General features: G+C 42.4%; 3 protein-coding genes across 4 annotated transcripts; 1 reads left to right on the top strand and 2 right to left on the bottom strand.

Annotated features, from left to right (window-relative positions):
• Positions 1-3,375: 3,375 nt before the first annotated feature.
• LOC311003653 (NLR family CARD domain-containing protein 3-like) lies at positions 3,376-9,345 on the top strand. Of its 2 annotated transcripts, none has more exons than XM_083995445.1 (10): positions 3,376-3,517; positions 4,328-4,374; positions 4,464-6,252; positions 6,342-6,518; positions 6,687-6,860; positions 7,038-7,211; positions 7,504-7,677; positions 7,969-8,142; positions 8,649-8,822; positions 8,973-9,345. In XM_083995445.1, the coding sequence occupies exons 1-10, from the start codon at positions 3,390-3,392 to the stop codon at positions 8,983-8,985; spliced, it is 3,024 nt and encodes a 1,007-aa protein (XP_083851571.1). In that variant the 5' UTR covers positions 3,376-3,389; the 3' UTR covers positions 8,986-9,345. The 2 variants fall into 2 exon arrangements, with proteins under 2 accessions (XP_083851571.1, XP_083851572.1); XM_083995446.1 differs by having other exon boundaries at positions 4,467-6,252.
• Positions 9,346-11,247: 1,902 nt separating this feature from the next.
• pomp (proteasome maturation protein) lies at positions 11,248-13,324 on the bottom strand. The gene is made up of 6 exons (XM_083995471.1): positions 13,269-13,324; positions 12,873-12,970; positions 12,263-12,323; positions 11,721-11,822; positions 11,523-11,616; positions 11,248-11,421 (listed from the first exon to the last, which is right to left on the bottom strand). The coding sequence occupies exons 1-6, from the start codon at positions 13,269-13,271 to the stop codon at positions 11,354-11,356; spliced, it is 426 nt and encodes a 141-aa protein (XP_083851597.1). The 5' UTR covers positions 13,272-13,324; the 3' UTR covers positions 11,248-11,353.
• A 1,190-nt stretch (positions 13,325-14,514) lies between these two features.
• On the bottom strand, positions 14,515-16,057 carry LOC311003489 (protein MFI-like; the record flags this gene model as incomplete). Its single annotated transcript, XM_083995257.1, has 7 exons — positions 14,515-14,695; positions 14,792-14,922; positions 15,054-15,263; positions 15,348-15,401; positions 15,505-15,597; positions 15,705-15,807; positions 16,053-16,057. 7 exons carry the CDS (start codon positions 16,055-16,057, stop codon positions 14,515-14,517), a joined length of 777 nt encoding a protein of 258 aa, XP_083851383.1.
• Between the last annotated feature and the right edge of the window lie 4,029 nt (positions 16,058-20,086).

Below are 20,086 nucleotides of genomic sequence, written 5' to 3' on the forward strand. Positions count from 1 at the left end.
TTCCTCTTTACTTACTCAAAAATACCACAATTTTTAAAAAAAAAAGAACACATGCTCAGACTGCAAAATCTTCACTGAGTGCAAGCAGAAAATTCATCTCCCATCAGCAGACATGCTTTGGCTTTCTTCTTGCACTTACCCTTGAATGTTCAAGTGTTGCTTAGAAATCGGCAGCTTTTATATTTCTAAATGATAAAACTGATGGGAAACTCTGCTCCTGCTTCTGGAGGTTGCTTTTTATTTGGTCTTGATCCACTTTTGAGCAGGACCACAAGGACAGTGGATCATAAGACCTGTCTGATGGGAACTGATGTGGGCTCAACATGTTTGTTTTCGCAGCAGGCAGAAGTATAGCGAGCAAACCAAAGCAAGGTGGAGAGGGTGTTTGGCATTAGATGACAAAGTGGGAGGGAGGCATGTCCTTTACCGGGAGTGGGAGCAAGTTCAGATTGAGTTAGTGCGCTGTGATTGATGGGGAGACATCCACCACCCACTGAGAAGGAGATATGAGGAGAGGAAAGTTTCGTGTACTGTCAGGAGAGGACAGGACGTTGTCTGTTTCGACGAGGAGCATCATACTTATTACCTGACGTTCGCCCTGTGAACCATGTTTTTTCTGCTTGTTGACACTAAGTGAAAAACTCCAGGAGCTCCTGCATCATCAAACTTCCTGACAGAAGAGGAGCAGAGCCTCCGGTGTTTCTGTTCGTGGGCACAGACCGTCGATATATAGAGGCTGAGAGAGCCAGCATGGTGAAAAGCACCTACCACCCACCGAGGCTCCGCAGGAACGCAGCTATTTGGGCTCCGATCAGCAGCTATTTAAAGGCTGCGGCGTAGAGAGCGTGGGTTCAAGGCCGGAAGGATGCTCTGCGTGAGAGTTGGAGAAAAGTAGTCCATTGTTGTTTACTACACAGGCGTGTCAAGGTAATCATAGCTGCATGTAAATCAAAATGCTAAAGTTCACAGTAAGAAAGGGGTTATTGATATGCGATGAAGGAGATACGCTGCGTGCAGTGAAAAATATGGAGGGTGATCATTAACTTAAAGTTGAGGTGCATCTGTGCATCAGGCCCCACTTCTTCCAGCAGCCACTGTGATTTGTGCAGTAATTACCGCACAGCCAGAGGAGAGGAAGCACTTGAGTGAGACGAGTCGGCGTCCCGTCTGATGCGTGACATCCTCACGGTGTCTGCAAGCGTTTGTGTTGTCAAGCACCTGAGTCTGGAGTGGGAATTAAACCACAGTCAGCTGAAGCCAGAGAGAGAGAGAGAAGTGGAAGAATTTACTTTGGATTAGAAGAAAAAAAAGGGGAGAAGCAAAATTGAGATGTGAAAATGGAAGTCATGCTGTGAGTGTGTTGCTTCACTAACTGGGAGTTAAAAATAGCTCTGTGGCTCGGTAAACTGTGCCCCGGAGCATCAGCTCAGTCAAGGTGTCAGTGTGTGTGGGAACGCTCTCAACAACACACCTCCTGCAAACACCAAAACAAGGTACATCTGAACAAATAAAGCAAAGCTGAAGGCTGCGCTGCTGCATCACAGCACCCTATAGACCGGACCAGACAAGTCTTATCAGTGACATTAGATGACCCTGTCTCCTATAAGGGGAAAGTTAAGGATCAGCAGAGTGGCTGGGCTTTATCCCCAGCAGCCTGTCAATGTCTCTACAAAATGTTACAGCACTGTGTCGAGTAGATGTCGAGATACATTTCAGGACGAACATTTCGTCCCAGTCACAGAGAGGATTTCTGCCAGAGTCGATTTTAAAGGTGTAGCATTGACACAAAACCCACTTTCCCCCACATTTTCACTGTGCATTCCTTCCTACTGTAAGGAAGTGGAGGATCCCCTGGGCGCTGTCTATATCCTGGATAACAGAGTGAGGTATGTGGGTACTGCTGACTACAGTTGTATGCTTCAGTCGACTGCTGCAGCACAGATGTTCCCAACAGTTTGAATATAATATTAAGGACTATTCCCTGTGACGATTGTTGTTATTTATACACAAAATGCTGCAGGTGTTGAGAAATATAAATCGTTTTAAAGATCTTTGTATTAACATCTTTCCTTTGGTCACAATCAAACACATCCTTCAAGTTTTGGTTGGAAACAGCAATATGTGAATGAATCACCCTCTCTCACACCCACAGACTGACCCATTTCTAATTACTCTGTCAAAGTCTAACTTGTATTCATTACCATGCAGCTCTTATATTGCTGTTTACAGTTAGTAAAAGATCCTGGTGGTAATTACTTCACAGCTTCACCATTTATATTTTAATGTTATGCTCTGTTTTTTAAAATCTTCTTTAATAACTACATGATGCATAAATATACATATATTAGACTGATGCACTGCTTTGAACTCCAGCATTATACATATTGCGTGCCTTGAGTCACTGCATTGAATTCACACTCTGTTAAGATCTGGATTTGCTCCATATCCAGTATATGTGACATCAGTGAACAAAGTCACTGGGGCTGCTCCATGTGTTCCAGTGTGGATAATGTTCCCTGGCTGCCCTTAGCTGACCTACAGGGGGTGTAATCTGTTGTCAAAGACAGCATCATGAGCCTTTAACAGCCTCGGGCTAAGCTGCTTTCCCACCGTGTATGAAAAGTGACATCAGACTCTCTCCCCACGGCGCCGAGAGCAACTGTCCAGAGCCGAGCGTGTACCAAACACCGGCACAGGACCTGTGTAGCTGCTGTGCTGGGTCAGGGAGGTGGGGTAGCAGCTAGAGGGCCCTGGGTACCATCAGGAGCCTCTCAGCATGGACTCATACTGCCATCTTGTGGCTGACGTGTGGATGTGAACAGAGCTGACAATACTACAACACCACTTAGGACAGTATCAGAAAAGAAAAGAAAGAAAAACAGCTTTTCATTGATCATTATAGATGGAAACTGTGCAGCACTTGAGCATAAACAACCTTTTGTTCTGGAGAAACTAGAAACACTATTGATAGGCTATAAATAGTAATGCCAAATCCCATAGGCTACTAGCTATAGGCTATCATATTTAGGTGGTCATAATTTTAACAAATACACCAAGCCATGTCTAATTCAATACTTTAAACAACCTGTAACAACACACATAACATAGGCTACTCATAGGATTTCTTGTGGGCTAAGTGAAGGTGGGAGGTGCAACTGAAAGTGAAAGTGAAAGTAAGTTCAGACTCATTTTAAACTGGACTCAGACGGAGGGAAACTGAATGAATGTCGAGGCGGGTGAGTGTTTTACTTACACCATGTGTGCGTGTGTTGTAGCCTCCTTTCCTGACATTTTAGGGTGTGTGACCCTTTACTTGTGTCCGTGAGCTGACGTAGCTACAGTCGCTGCCTCTGGTTTATTTTGCAGCCTGACTCACTGAAGTCCAGACGATGAACGACTGTGTGAGGGAACCGAGCACAGCAGAGTCAACAGCACCCACCTGTCTGTCTCTGAAGAGTGACCGGTCCAAAGATGAAAGTCCATACTTCAGTAACGAACCTGGACCCTCGGACAAAAAGTAAGAAACTGTTATCTGTGTCCTGCTGAGGTCCAATTTTCCAACTCCCCACCAGAGTCGGACTCCCCCAGTCAGAGTGACAGGAGTTGGATTTTGTTGGATGACTCGACACAATGTCAGATAAAGTAGCTACCGTAAAAAGACATGCCACACGCATCAAATTCAGTCTACTAACGATGTCCCAATTCTAATAGCTACTTATTTATTAAGTAAATTGTAAACATTGACAACAGGAAATACATGGGTGAAGGTGGGTGGAGTCGGATTTTGCTGGACGTAAAATCTGACTCCACCCACCTTCACCCATGTATTTTCCCCCCCTCAAATTCTCCAATGCTTGTTTTGCAGCATTCCTCTTTTGTGAAGTGGCTTGTTTTTCATACCTCGAGCTGTTTTATTTTTTTACTTCCCATCTACTAAACTTATAAAGTAGGCTATAGGCTACATGAATGAGATGAGGAAGATTTGACCTATTTTTAATTTGTATTTAAATGTGTGGGACATGAGAGTGTTTATCTGAAACACTTGACAAAGTTGCAATACAGGACTTTGTATTGTACTTCATTTCATCATCATTATAAGCCTACACTGATGCAACCACCTCTTCAACAGGTGGGCAGTCTACTCACTAATTGGTCTGCGATTGCCCTTAATGTGAGAAATGACTCAAGTGAATGACTGGTGGGGGAGTGGATAGGGATAGGGGATAGGGGGTGGTTTGTGATTGGGCCAAAGTGTGCCCCATAACACTATATTCAGCTTGTGAGGTTGTGGTTTAGCCATCAATGATGTAATGTGTTCATGTTTCAGAACAATACCTGGACTGCAGGCAGTCGTTCAGACCAATGCTGTACAAAGTAAGACAACATCTGTGAACATCTGTGTTATTTACTTGGTTTTCCTGTACCTGATGAAAATATATGTGACATTGTTTCCTCTCTTTCAGCAGATAATGGTCTGCAGGAGGTTTTAAATCAACATAAGACCAGTCTGAGGGGCAGATGTGAACATGTGACTGAAGGAACTGACGGAAAAGGAAGTGGAACCCTCCTCAACAGGATCTACACTGAGCTTTACATCACAGAAGGACTGAGTGAAGAGGTCAATACCCAACATGAGGTCAAGCAGCTGGAGACAACTTCCAAGATGGAGACCTTTGACACTCCAATCGAGTGTCGTGACATCTTCAATGCCTTACCTAACCATGACGGACCCATCAGAGTAGTTCTGACTAACGGTGTGGCTGGCATTGGAAAAACCTTCTCAGTGCAGAAGTTCACTCTGGACTGGGCTGAGGGTTTGGAGAACCAAGATGTCAGTCTTCTGGTTCTGCTCTCATTCAGGGAACTAAACCTGATCAAAGATCAGCGGTTGAGTCTTCTCAAGCTGCTCCGTGTTTTCCATCCTCCATTAGAGAAGGTCACAGCAGAGCAGCTAGCTGTCTGTAAACTTCTCCTCATCTTTGACGGCCTGGATGAAAGCCGACTGTCACTGGACTTCAACAACAGGGAGGTTGTGTCTGATGTCACACAGACGTCATCAGTTAACGTGCTGCTGACAAACCTCATCCGGGGGAAACTGCTTCCCTCGGCTCTTGTCTGGATCACCTCCAGACCTGCAGCAGCCAATCAGATCCCTCATACGTGTGTTGACAGGGTAACAGAGGTACGAGGCTTTAAGGACACCCAGAAGGAGGAGTATTTCACGAAGAGATTCAGCAACGAAGAGTTCAACAGAGTCATGATCTCACACATCAAGACGTCCAGGACCCTCTACATCATGTGTCAAGTCCCAGTCTTCTGCTGGATCAGTGCTACAGTCCTGGAGGACATGTTGACCACAGACCAGACAGGAGAGCTGCCCAAGACCCTGACTGACCTCTTCTCACACTTACTGCTGGTCCAGACAAAGAGGAAGAACAAGAAGTATGGTGTGGGACATGAGACGAGTCCACAGGAGTTGATGGAGGCGGACAGGGAAGTTCTTCTGAAGCTGGGGAGACTGGCGTTTGAACAGCTGGAGGAAGGAAACATGATGTTCTACCAAGAAGACCTGGAGCAGTGCGGTCTGGATGTCACAGATGCCTTGGTGTACGCAGGAGTTTGTACTGAGATCTTCAAAAGAGAGAGCGTGATCTTCCAGAAAACAGTCTACTGCTTTGTTCATCTGAGCGTTCAGGAGTTTCTGGCTGCAGTCTACATGTTCCACTGTTACACCAGCAGAAACACAGAGGTCCTGGAGAAGTTCCTGGGAAAAGACTGGCCCGACTCATCCCTGGATGTCTTCCTGAAGAGAGTCATGGAGAGATCTTTCGACAGTAAAAATGGTCACCTGGACCTGTTTGTTCGCTTCCTTCATGGCCTCTCTCTGGAGTCCAACCAGAGACTCCTAGGGGGCCTTTTGAGAAAGACAGAGAGCAACCCAGAAATTATCCAAGCAGCCATCAAGAACCTGAAGAAGATGAACACTCACAAAATCTCTCCTGACAGAAGCATCAACATTTTCCACTGTTTGATGGAGATGAACGACCACTCGGTTCATCAGGAGATCCAAGAGTTCTTGAAGTCAGAGAACAGATCGGAGAAGAAACTCGCTGAGATCCACTGCTCGGCTCTGGCCTACATGCTGCAGATGTCAGAGGAGGTTCTCGATGAGTTGGACCTGGATCAGTACAACGCATCAGGAGAGGGACGTCGAAGACTGGTCCCAGCTGTGAGGAACTGCAGAAAGGCTTTGTAAGTCCAGATACTGCTGATATTGATAATTGTCTGATGACTTTATTTGTGACAGGTGTTTTTCTTTTCTCTATCTTCTCTTATCACAGACTCAAAGATTGTGGACTCTCGGAGCCTCATTTTGAAATCCTGGCCTCAGCTCTGAGGTCCAATCCCTCCCATCTGAAAGCACTGAACCTGAGTGGAAACTACAAGCTGGAGGATTCAGGACTGATGATCCTGTCTGCTGGACTGGAGAGTCCAAATTGTAGACTGGAAACTCTGAGGTCAGGTCACTGACTAGAGAAGTTGTGTTTTTTTTGTGTACTGTATGTTGTCTATACGTTAACAGACTGATTGATTACCCTCAATAACAGAAAGGCAATGTCACTCACATTATTATTCATTAAGACATACCTGATTGATTTTATCTGCATGATTTATTCTTCAAACAGATTATGGGACTGCAGTTTGTCAGAGAAAGGCTGTGCTTCTCTGACCTCAGCTTTGAAGTCCAACCCCTCCTATCTGAGAGAGCTGGAGCTCGGCAGAAACAAACTTCAGGATTCAGGAATGAAGGAGCTGTGTGGTTTTCTGAAGAGTCCAGACTGTAGACTGGAGTCTCTGGGGTCAGACTCCACTTTTTATTTCTATGTTGAGATTAATATGATGTGTGTTTTGTAGTATTTCCAACCTACATCCCATCGGTTCAGACCTTTGGAGTTTCTTTGAACCATGAGATGATGAAATATTGAGTGGCTGCAAGCAGGAACTTCACTAAAATTGAGTATTTTCTTTTGATCCAGTTTGAGTTCCTGCAGGTTGTCAGAGATCAGCTGTTCCTCTCTGGCCTCAGCTCTCAAGTCCAACCCCTTCCACCTGAGAGAGCTGCAGCTGAGTGAAAACAACCTTCAGGATTCAGGAGTAAAGGAGCTGTGTGGTTTTTTGGGGAGTCCAGACTGTGGACTGGAGACTCTGAGGCAAGCTACGATTTGTTAGTTCTGTGCAAAAAGTCTTATATGATGTGACCCTGACCTGCAGACACCTGGAAACTAAATAATATCTCATTATACATTACATCAATACATTCTTCTGTACAGGATGAATTTGTATAGATGGAGCTTTAGTGGAGCTGGTAGTTTTAGTGGTTGAATAATTACGTCTTCATTGAGGCAGCAGCCATTTGTCATGCAAATAATGATGATGATGTACAATGATAATTGTCTATTTGAATGTCTTATTATAAAGGTACATCTTTTTTGCTATATTCAGGTTGAGTTCCTGCAGTTTGACAGAGATCAGCTGTTCTTCTCTGGCGTCAGCTCTGAGGTCCAATCCCTCCCACCTGAGAGAGCTGCAGCTGAGTGTAAATGAGCTGCAGGATTCAGGAGTGAAGGAGCTTTGTGCTTGTCTGCAGAGTCCAGACTGTACACTGAAGATTCTGAGGTCAGATCATATTTTTGTCTGGACAGCAGTGGGAACAGCCCTGCAAATGGTCACTTAGCTGAATTTTGAAGTTTTCCTATTGGCAGTTGTGCTATCAAAACTAATTAGTGCAAACTGTTTTAATTAGAGGGTGTGCAATGTTGCCACCTTATCTTATTTGTCACAAGATTTTGAGATATTATGTTTTTTTTATATATAAAAAATGTGAGAGAATTCAGTATCTGCAGTATCAGTACAGTTTCAAGCAGAAAACTTTGTTCCCTAAAGTTGCATGTTATATTCGTTATTCAGGTTGAGTTCCTGCAGTCTGTCAGAGATCAGCTGTGCTGCTCTGGCCTCAGCTCTGAAGTCCAATCCCTCCCACCTGAGAGAGCTGTACCTGAGAGGAAACCAGCTGCAGGATTCAGGGGTGAAAAAGCTGTGTGAATTTCTGCAGAGTCCAGACTGCAGACTGGAGACTCTGAGGTCAGTTCCTTGTCTGTTACTGTTATTGTCTCTTATATCTACAATCAACAACTTAACCCAATTAATCTTCATTAATACGTTTAATTCATTCTTTTTTTAATGAATCTATGGCATTTCACATATTATTTTCCAATCATATCAACTGACTGAGAATGATTCTCCAGCTTCAGGTTATTTTAGTAGTTGTCATTATAAATACTTACATTTCCCTCAGGACTGTTTTTTAAATGCACCATAGAAAGTGTCCAATGTCACAACAATATACTTAATATCCTCAGAGCTTATATTTGTACAAATACATTGAAATATAAAAATGAATTCCTTTGTTTAATGTAATTCTACCGTTGATATGAACAGGTATGAATGCTGTGGTGACATTTGTTTGACATGTGATCAACAGTGACAGAGGGACAAAGTCACTACTCAGTTTAGGTAAAAGACACTTGATAAGAACATACTTCATTGACTACTAATGGCTGTATCTACGTAATTCATTATTTTTTCAGACTGAGGGACTGCAAGTTGTCAAAGATCAGCTGCGTTTCCCTGGCCTCAGCGCTGAAGGCCAACCCCTCTTACCTGAAGGAACTGGAGCTGAGCTACAACAACCTGCAGGATTCAGACGTGGAGGAGCTGTGTGGTCTGGTGGAGAGTCCAGACTATAGACTGGAGACTCTGAGGTCAGCAGAGGGGAGGACTCAGTTCATGATACTTTATTGTGCTAAAGATTTACTTTATACTGGATGAGCTGCATCACTGACACTGACTGACACCTCCAGTGACTGTGCTAACACTGATTTATCACCTCTGTCGTATTCTTCTCTTGGCAGGCGAGAGTGGTGAAGAGGATGATGGATGTGTGTTGAGAGGATGAGCTGTGTCCCGATCCAGATGTTGAAGCAGCAGCTTGTGTGTAAAGCAGCTGTGACTGGGCCATGTTACCAGGAGGTGGAGTGGAGAGGAGAGCTTCACCCAACAGAGAAACTGTTTGAACTGATCTGTAAAAAGCTTCACTGTCAGGCATAATGCTGATTGATTATGTTTATGACATATTACTTTTCCCAGGTCTTTGTTCTAAGTATGCTGTCCCAATTCAAGACTTTTTTTAACAGTTCCTAAAGGAAGGAGTTAAATGTTGTGTGAGTGATTAAATGGCTCAGGTTGTTAAAGAGGTGTTAGGCAATTGCATTCATTCGTTTTGGCCTGTTTTATTAAATTATGCGGTGAAACGGTATAATAAACCCAGGGGAAATTAAGTATGCAAATCATTTATATTCTGTGATAATTGCTTTAAATCAATCACTAATTCAAAGCTTGCATGTTTTAAATATCTAATCTCTAAAAGTAACTGAGATAGAATGAAACATGTAGCCTAAATGACAAAATAATAAACATTACCTCTTGAGACAATTTGTAAACTACTCTTCTGACTGCCTCTCCATCCTTCATATAAACAGCGCTCCAGACGAAGCCACGCCCACTTCCGCATACGCGACCTCGGCAGCCAATCGCCAGCCGTTAGAACTACGGAAGTGGGCGTGGTTTAATCTAAACTGGGGTCGGAAAAAACTTCCCCACCGGAACGATAAAAGACCAGTTTCACGCTGTTCTCGGTTGAGATCAGTTCAGACCATAAACTGTATAAAAGCCGGTCCAGTCTGAGAGATGTTATCTCCGTACGTAAGCCGGTGCATATTCTCATTTGTCCATAATTGAAAAAAAATTATCTCCGTACTGTTTTTCCCCTTGATCCGAAACCCCGCCCTCCTTACATATTACCCAGAATGCACTTGCAGCCCAGTATTCACCTCATATTGTTCACATTTAAGCGTTTGTACGATACAATTTTCGCGTGTCTTCCTATGCATGTTAGTTGTGGATGTTCAAAGAGTCGATGTGGACTGTACAAAGCCTCCCAGTCTGATCCACCACCCTCACCGTGACACCGACCGCACGGCCGGACTATTTATACCCGGTAACACCCTCTCCTCTACCGACTGGTCCGATGGCGGTGAGATTTCAATTGATTGCTACAGTGAGTTACAGAACCTCTACGTTTCTTCTCTCCCCTCCCTCACCGCCGACCTTGACCAGTCTTTTGCCTGTTGGAGTGACACCATTTTATGTAATATGCTATAATATAATGTACTGGAGTTTGTAATATTTTTTAATTCTACTTGATACAGAGACATATTACCAGACTCCATTCAATAAATTCTCAAATCCTGTGCTTCCTCTCAGACTGACAAGACCGTAGACATCCTACCACATCTTTTTGGATGATTACGGTACCAATTAATTATATACAGTATATGTATTAATTTATACTATCTTTATCTTATTACCTCTTTTTTGCATTTGGTTCATCTCTCTGGTCACTGTTTACACAAGTGAAGGTGTACACGTAACGACAGCATAACTGTTTAGTTTTTGGCTCGACTACAACACTAAACACAGCCTTTTAATTATATCTCTGACTAACTGAGTCCTCATGACCACTAGTAAGATTAATTTCCCCCATTGGACAGTATACATGTCTGAAACTGGTTTAATTTGGAGGATATTTACAGTTTGGCAGTGTGGGATATTTAGCAATGCTCATTCTTCCCGCATAGAGAAATTATCATCAGAAAACCTTAGATACAGTATATGCACCAAAGGTCATTGCAATTACCGGTATCTGTTAGACATGTACTGTATTACATTAAGCTTTGACATTGTTGTTTATGGCATTTACTGTACACAAAATAAAATAAAATTGCCTTGCCTTGCCATTGTACTTCAGCTTGTGTGGAGGACTGGTAGTGCCTCCTCATGTGAGATATTTGTCCCCCACTGGGGGAAGGACACCTCAGTACAGTAATTACAGCTCCACAGTAGCTCACCTTCAGGAGCACCAGTTAATCTATAATCTGGAGGACAGTAAACAATATTATTTTACTCACTGGTCTGGTGTTTCAACCCCAACATGGCAACCCAACACTTGAAGTATTTGTCAAAAAAGCAGCGCTAAGCACAACGAAGGTTATGAAGTTTATTAGAAATACCAGCAGGATCGGAGTCATACAAAAGAAAAGCACTGATGCCTGTTTCAGAAGACTCCAGACCCAAATACAAGTTACCCCACCCCAACCTCACTCCCACCCACACAGCTGTGACGCCCCGGTCCTTCCCAGAAGACAACCGACTATAAATCTACATCCACGTCCTTTCACAACAGTCCCATCTTGTATTCCATCATCATGTGAGGCTCTCCCATCACTTCACTCTGAGCTGGATCTGAAAGGGGACAAACACAAACACAGGGCACGGATCAGATTTCATACATAGACGGTTCAGTTCAGTGACAGATGATGGTGTAAACAGGTTCAGGCTCTCACCGTTGAGGATGTCCTCAAAGCCAATACACTCGTCGCTGCCTTTCAGTGTATCCAGAGCCAGGTTTGAACTCTGTAGGAATGGCAGGCGCTGGATCTGGAGGGAGGAAGCACAAACATCGGGGTGTGAAGAATGAACATGATGAAATCTGAGAAGTAAAAAAGGGGAACGGGGACCATCGGGCGGAGGTATAAAGTTACCTGTCTGGCTGCTCTGTACTCCATCTGCAGTTTGAGAGGAGCGTGAAGTCCCTGGATGTTTCTGAGAGTTGAGAAATTCATCTTGTCCTGGTTCAGCTGGAACTGCACACCACAAAGACACACAACAAATGTCAGCCACATACAAGCAAATTCATTCAAGATCTCCACCAGTAAATAATTATTGCTGCCAGGGTCACAAAAAGCCCAGCTACTGATCAGCTTTATTCCAATCAAATTGGATTATATGTTGTATTATTGTGAGTCAATACTTAAGTAAATATGAACATACAAGTAGGTTTATTGTTCATTTTTGTATATATATATATTTCCTTATAAGATCCCAAAAAGCTAAGATAGATTACAAGGATGTGTAAGAGTTGGAGTACAAGTTGTCAGGAGCTGAAGGTAGAGGATGGGTCATCAACCCATCAAACTTCATTTCCACATATTATAAAAGGTGGAAGGCAGAACGAGCTGAAACACTTGTGAAGCTTTTAACATCTGTGTCATTCATTAATTTCTCATAGCCCAGTATTACTCACGTTCTTTTCTGACAACTCCAGTGGGTGGCTGGGAAGGAGCTCATTCTTTACACTAGTAAAGCTGCTCAGAGACAACAAGAAGAAGAGCAAGAACAAGATACAGTTAATTAAATGTGTTTCAGAGATGTCGAACTATTAGACTACTATAGAGTAAAAAAATAAATAAAATAGATGCTAATTGTTTGAAGCTTCCATGTCCATCTAAACCTATTCCTAATACTAATAATAACTTTCTTTGCAAAGCAAGTTTTGGGCAACTAAAGGTACTTTACAACTAAAGCAATAAAGCAGCAGCAAACAAATAGCCTATGCAGTATGGGAAAATAAAATTATCATTCATAAACTTACATAAAAATAATTTTAAAAAATTCAAACAAGTTTAAAGAAAGAAAAAAACGAGTTTAAGGGGTACAACCTCCCCAAAAAATGGTTGATTATAAACCGCTAAACTGCTGCCCATGGATAATCCAGGTACAGGTGACATATGTTCATTGTTAGTATGAATTTATGAGTGGACACGAAAAGTTAATTAGTCTATGTTTAGATTAGTCATTGGATATTTTAATCATATTTATAAAGAGTTATTTATCCTGAGGTTTTAAAGCCTTACCCGCTCCGCAGAGAGTCCTGGATGCCGTACTGTCCCTGTGGGCAGAGGCCGGCCACAGGCACGCTGTCCTTCAGCTGAGAGCGGAGTCCCCGGGTGTTCTGTCAGGGAGAGACGACAGACAGTCACAGCATCGACATTTACTCACATTAAACCAAGGAAACGAATCGCAGACACCGATAATTGAGTTTGTTTAGCTCCATCACTGACGGCGGAGCTAACTAGCATTAGCCAAGTGACTAATCAAAACCCGCTCCGTAACGTTACACTCCGCGGTGATTCTCTTCACCGGCCTAAATAAATTATAAATATATCTACAGAAAACAACAGTAGCACTATCTGCACCAACATAATAAGACATAACACAATACAGAATAATACGAAGCGTTATCATCTTACCATTGTGATTCAGTATCTTCCACTTTCTTTTCGACTTGCTTCAGTTTCCGGTAAAAAGTCGCGTTGTCAATGCGACACATCCGGTGTTAGCCGGAAGTCAAATTTTACCGAGAGAAAAGGAGAAATTGTTTATAATTCGGACTTTTGTTCGTGTGCGGGAGCTATGAGGTTGGTTTATGTTTACATTGCAGAGTAATGGATATAACTGTTCAATCACAATTGATCAATAATTGATTAAACTGCTCATAGTTATCGTTAAAAAGACTTTGGTTTACATGATAGCAGCACGGGGGTATAGCTCAGTGGTAGAGCATTTGACTGCAGATCAAGAGGTCCCCGGTTCAAATCCGGGTGCCCCCTCATTTTCTTCCAATACTTTTCCTTATTTCCCTATTTACACTTTTCTATTTCTGTACAATGACAAAATAAACAATGTCGTACATTTCTTTCTCTCTTATTTACAAGCGTATACAGACCCATAGAAGACACTATTAGCCTACACTTTGTGTCTTACCTTCTCACACATGATGAGTTCATGAAATGAAAGATTTTGACTTGCATTTTCAGCACATTCGCTCAGTTAACACATTAGCACTGGTTTGGTTTTAACATGAATTATTTTATTCTGCCCAAGAGTCTTCATCTGTTACAGCAGTTAATCCACGTGGCACTAATTACTGAAGATCTGGAGGGGAACCGAAGGACAAGAAGATTAGATACACACAAATAGAAACAAGGTGAACTGAATACTGAAGAGTTTCTACAATTGCTATTGTTCTTCCAACCATGTGCCATTTCCACTACCTGGGGAAAGCTACTGATAGCTCAGGAAAACAACATCTATTATCTATGCTTTGTTTGTGCAGTGGTAGACACACTTAATTAGTGAAAGCAAGGCTTATGGAACCAATCTAAATTCTGATGGTGTCACCACTACCCTGCAGCCATTAGGCTACAATGTGCAATCAAGTTTTAATTTATAACAATGAGTAAAAACTTTCAATTCTATGTGCATCGCCACTTTAAATAAGTGATAAGCAGCATGCAGGCCACAAGTCAAGACTAGATTTATGCAAAAAGGAAATAGTTTGACCTTTGTTCAGCACAGAGGAGGGACTGCAGGCCAAACAACTCCACTCCTGCATATACCTGCACAGGTAAAACAGCACAACATGAACATATATCAGTGCAAGACAACCATCTGAACATCATAGCCTAGATGTTTTCTACTAGTGAGCAGAGGGTCTTACTCCTCAAAGTTCAGAGTGGTGGTCCAAACCAGGAGCTCTTCATCCTCCAACTCCTCTACCTCATTGTCCTCCTTCTTTTCAGAGGTGGCCATCACTTCCTGGGCTACGTCGGCGTCCCTCACCACGGTGACCACGTCTCCATGTCCTGGATCAGTCTGGAGACGACCCTGGTTATAACTGCACAGTGTGTACCCATCTGAGCAAAACCTTGTAGAAATTACACTACCCAGGAGGTAGGTAAAATTAGTAGATGTTAGCTACACTTTAACTCACATCTGCCACATCCATTCGATTTTCCTCCTCTTCTTCCAGCTGTCCAAATCCTGCTTCCGCTGCAGCCTGGAATAATGAAAGTCCTTTTTTTTGTTTGCTCCAATCTCCACGGGCTCATTGATGGGAACGATCTATCAGTGGTAAAACAAAACAAAAGACAGATTTTATATCATCTGCTTTGAAATTCATCTCAAGAGTTCAGCTTCTACACTTAATGTCAATTCATAGCAGAAGATATTAAGGATGATAAAATGTTCTTCACCCTGCTGGTGAACAGCCTCCAGCTGTTGTTCTCCATGCGTTGGTACCATCCTGACCGATCCTCGTTCACCGGAGTCCTGTCTTTGCTGGTCTGCCGGGCCTTTCGCCTCTTCACACATTTCTTGGCGTAGACCTTCGGGCTGCTGGCACACACGTCAGCGATGGGCCGGGTGGTGAAGATCTTGTAGTAGATGTTGGGAGGAAACATGATCTGAAGACACATTTGTTAGAGCAGATGTTTTCTGTGCCGTCCGTCGTCTTCTTATTGCTGTTGAATGGTTGAACACACACTTACCCCTCCAAGTCGAAATCTGATGAACACCCCAGCAGCAGCGTCCAGCAGCTCAGCCTGCCACAGGGAGTTGCAATCTCACCATTTCCTTTGTTTTATGTTTTCATTTTATTAAAAAAAAAGAAAGAAGAAAAGGCAGCAAAAACACAGTTGCTGTTACCTCTCTAGGATTGACTGTTCTGAGGATCAGCTGTGGATCCTGCTGGTTGCACTGGCTGATTATCTCTTTGACGTAGCCGAAAACTGCTCTGCACTAAAAGTTTGGGTGGAAGACAGAGTTTTACTTTGAGCCAGTGTGCTTTACAGTAATTCACGTTTGTCTGTGTGTATGTGTGTCCACAACAACAGCAGAGTACATACCACATATCCTCTCCAGGCCCTTTGTATTATTCTGGCTGCTACCTGCAGCAGTAACTCCTGCTGAGGCTCCTGCTGCAGCTCCAAGGGCCAATCCTCCTGTAAACTGGAAGATGAAGGAAATGAGACAAACACAGACAGTCACTAAGATTTTCTTTCTTTTTCTTTTCTTTTTTTTCTTTTGCTGACAACTGAAATCAGACACAGCTTATCCGGTTCTGTTATCTCAGCTTAACTTAGCATGACACTGGCAAATGGCAGGATTTAACTTTATTTGACATCGATGCAAAAGCTTAACCTGAGAATAAAAACAAGGTAAACTCGTCAAACAACAAGAAAACAACACAATACCTCATGGATTTCCCCCTTTTCCTCTGCCAATCACTCAATCTACCAACTAACAATCGAATCTAACATAACAACTAACAGCAGCTGACTGAATTATGTCCTTGCGTTACCTAGCAACATAGCCACCAGAATACAATAACATACACACCTATCACTGAGAGAACAGGCTCAAGGTCAGTAAAGCTTAGCTGTAGGCTACCTATAATAAAAGTAACTAAAACTATAAAACTAAACTCTAACTATATTCTTGAGTGCAACAAAACTCAGACTACATATTTAGAGATATTTCAGAAAATACACTTCTGATTTACTGAGATATGATGCACCACAAAGCATGTGCTTTTATTTTGAAGGAACGGTCAGGTCAGTTCAGTTCAGTTCAGTTCAATTCAAGAATAATTTTCTAAACTCAGGCTAACACACAGGATCTTATCAATTACAAACAGCTCATCATAAAGACAGGAAAAACATTGTGACAGTTGGGAATACATGAGTTTAAAGGGGAAGGAAGATCACAAGTCTGTCAAACAACCTTTATCAAAAATAATCAAAACAACAACTTTATCTGTGACTGATTATCATGTGTAGGCTATAGAGAGCAAGCATAGTGTTGTGGGCAGAAAGATAAAAGGGTGTTTTTATCCCTATTAACCAGTAGATGGAGCTGTTTACCAAACAGTTTCATGTATGTCCTCCAAAATAAAATCACAATTTAATTTATTTACAGTAATTTCCAACACACTAAAAGTCAGAGATCTGAATCATTTCTAAAGCCTTAGAAGACACACATTTGTATTTTGGGAGGAGTAAAAAAGCAAAACTTCCATATCTGTAATTAGAATAAAGAGGTGTTGAAGCTCTACAAGTCTAGTTTCGAGTGAGCAATTATCGTCTTAGTAGGTAGATGTTACTGCTGAAAACATGACAGTAAAATGATGAATAAATACAGTGTCCAACAAGCCAGGATATGAAATATATAATTTAGTGACACTGAATATTAACTTACTGGTGTAGTCGAGGCTTATTATCCCATGAATATTTCCTGTGACTGGGGAAGGATAATTACTGTTGTTCCTCTCTCTTTTTATGACACTTAGCTCCATCACATTTGATCACACAGATTATCTGACAAGCTTCCCAAACTGTCAAAGACTGAAGAATTTTCTGTAGATGTTTGAGGTTTCAGACGTTGTCAGTTGCATGTTTTTTTTTCTTCAGCTGATTCAAGCTTAGACTCTTTGATAAAAGCTTCAGAGGCTTTAAACATGAACCACTGTGAAACGTCTTTTGATAACAAATGACGTACCGGTAGTTTAGTCATGAAGCATGGATGAAAGGACTGTGGGGTTTCAGTCGGGACCACTGGACAATCAATCAGTGCAAACTGAAATATATTCCTTTAATTGACTAAAGTGAGTTTGACATACAATGAATCTCATCCATGGCTCCGGCAGTTGTGTCCCACATCGTAATGTATTTATGCAGACAATTAGATGTCCAGAGCGAGCAGCCAGGTGGCTTTCAGGTTCAACTGGCCATCTCATGCTTCACATGTCCAACCCTGAAATCAAAGCCAAGAGCCGGACACTGATCCCTGTCCTGTCCACTTCCTGTAGCCGCCTGTGGATTTGGAGCTTTGTGGGAATACAGCAAGAGGACTGGGACTCAGTGATACAAGCAGCTGCAGAGACAGTGTTGGTTGTGACGAGGTTAAAGTGCAGGGAAACACACCAAGCTCCGTGGTGTGAGACAAATCCACACTGAACAAGGATGGCAGTGAATCACAACAGGGAGAATGTGTAGCTACATGCACACACAACCCACACCTGCAGAGGAAAGATATAGTACCTCCAACTCATTGCTCCCACACCTATTACAATCCAAACAAGATCACTTGGAGGAGGCTGGCAGGTTCATTTATTATTAAAAATGCCTGGAGTCAGCTCTGAAACACACAGTTACTCTCCTGCTTAATGCAACAAAGGAACAATACCTCAAGTCACCTCTTTCTGCTCCAGCTTCCCACACTAATGCTTAATTAGACTCCATGTGTTTTTGTTTTTTTCTTCTTCCACACCTGACAGAGCCCCATGAGTCAAACACACCACTGTGAACAATATGAAAAAAAAAAAAATCCCAGGAACTAACTTACAGCTGCAGATCGTAGAGGATGTAAAACAGTGCAGCTGATATTTAATAATGCAGATGAATCGTGCAGAAAACACATGACTGTTTTTAAACAGTACATGGATCTGTGCACGTACCTTTTCTGCACAATTAAAAAATTACAGAATAGCAGACTAATAACATACTAATAATTAATACCAATAACTCCTGGGTTGTTTGTGTGTTTGATGTGATGCTTCTGTATGTTTCCTTGTTGTTTGTTGGCTGTCGTGTGAAGGTGACATTTAATTTCACCTCTAAGGGATCAATAAAGTACTTCCAATGCAATCCCATCCTTGTTTGTTTAATTCAGCAGTGTTTAAATGACAGGTTGTGATCTCTCTGTGTCAGCCGTGTCACTCCCAGAATGCTTTGCACCAGGATTTGGATCGCGAAGCAGTGACCCAGTGGCCTAGAGAGGAAACTCCACAAAGCTGAAGATGAATCCTTTGACATGTAAGTCATCATCTGATCCACTGTCAGTGTAAATACTGTATATTGATTAGATGTTGTTGATCCACTTTCTTATTGCAGGTGGTCCTTGGATCCAGCTTTTCAATGGCACACATCGGTCGATTTTGGACAACAACACTAGACCATAGTGAATTTCTGAGCTGCTGAGAAATAATCTTTAAATAATGACTGTGAAACTGTTTCTTTGTCCTTTGGATCTCAGTCTTAGAAAAGACCCTGAAGACGAAATAAGTGACTACAGACTGTTAATGATAATGAAATGGGAAGTTTGTTTACAGCCCGTAGTCATTATTCTTAATAATTATTCATTATTCTTCATTATTTCAAGTCATGGAATACATTTCAGGCATATTTAAATTGTGTTTGAGCTGAGCTCAAATCAAAACCACTTAAAAATCTAAAAAACTGCTTAGCTAACAGTGCCAAGAATTAAAAAACAAGATTTAATCTGGGAAGCAATATGCCCTCCTTCTCAGCAAGGAGTAAAACACGCAGCGCTCTCGCTGCCTCACACTGATGCACGGGGCCGAACTCCCTCCCTCCCTCTTACCCCCCCCCACACACACACACACACACACACACACACACACACACTAATCATCAAGTGGACGCAGCTGCGAGGAGGAGATGGTACCTGGAGGGAGGGAGGAAGGGAGAGAGAGAAACAACAGCAAACACACCGAGGTCGTACCACTACACATTAGTTGAACCAGAGGTAGATGAGAGAATGGAGATGGAGAATAAAGTCATGTATTCATCAGAGCACTTCAGTAGTGAGCAATGAATTCAATGAAAAGCTTCTTCCACTAAAGAAAAAATAATCTAATAAAGGAGTCAGACGGAGGAGGACAAACAGTTGACTCACTCTTCTCTGCTGACTCTTGTTGGTCTGAGGAAACATGCAGCTGTTTGTTTCTCCTGATGGGCAGCTTCCATTAACCTGCATCCCACTTCATCTGGGGTCAAACAGAGCACTTACACCTGACCACTAATGTGGCCTTTTCACATTCATTTTCTTTACATACTGTATCTCCAACACCTCCTCCATTTGCCTGTGTGCTCACTGCTGTTTGTTTTGCTTGTTATCTTCTCTGCATCTCTGAACCATCTGGTGACCCAGTCCAGATGCAGCTGTGGTTCAGTCATGGTTTTCAAACCAGAAACTGGGCCAGCAGTGCATTAAAAAGTCTCCCTTTCTGTGCTGGAGAAGTGTGGACAAAGACATAATAGGTGTTAGGGCTGTCAGAACGAACTTCGCTATTCGAATACAATTCGAATGTTAGTCAAAATGAGAACATTCGATGGTGGAAACTGACGTTCGAATGTTTTTAATGAGGCAAATTAACGTGGTGCGTCGCGACGTTCGGAGTAGTACACATGTTGATAAAACAACATGC

Source organism: Trachurus trachurus, assembly GCF_905171665.1.
Source record: "Trachurus trachurus genome assembly, chromosome: 20".
Lineage (NCBI taxonomy): Eukaryota > Metazoa > Chordata > Actinopteri > Carangiformes > Carangidae > Trachurus > Trachurus trachurus.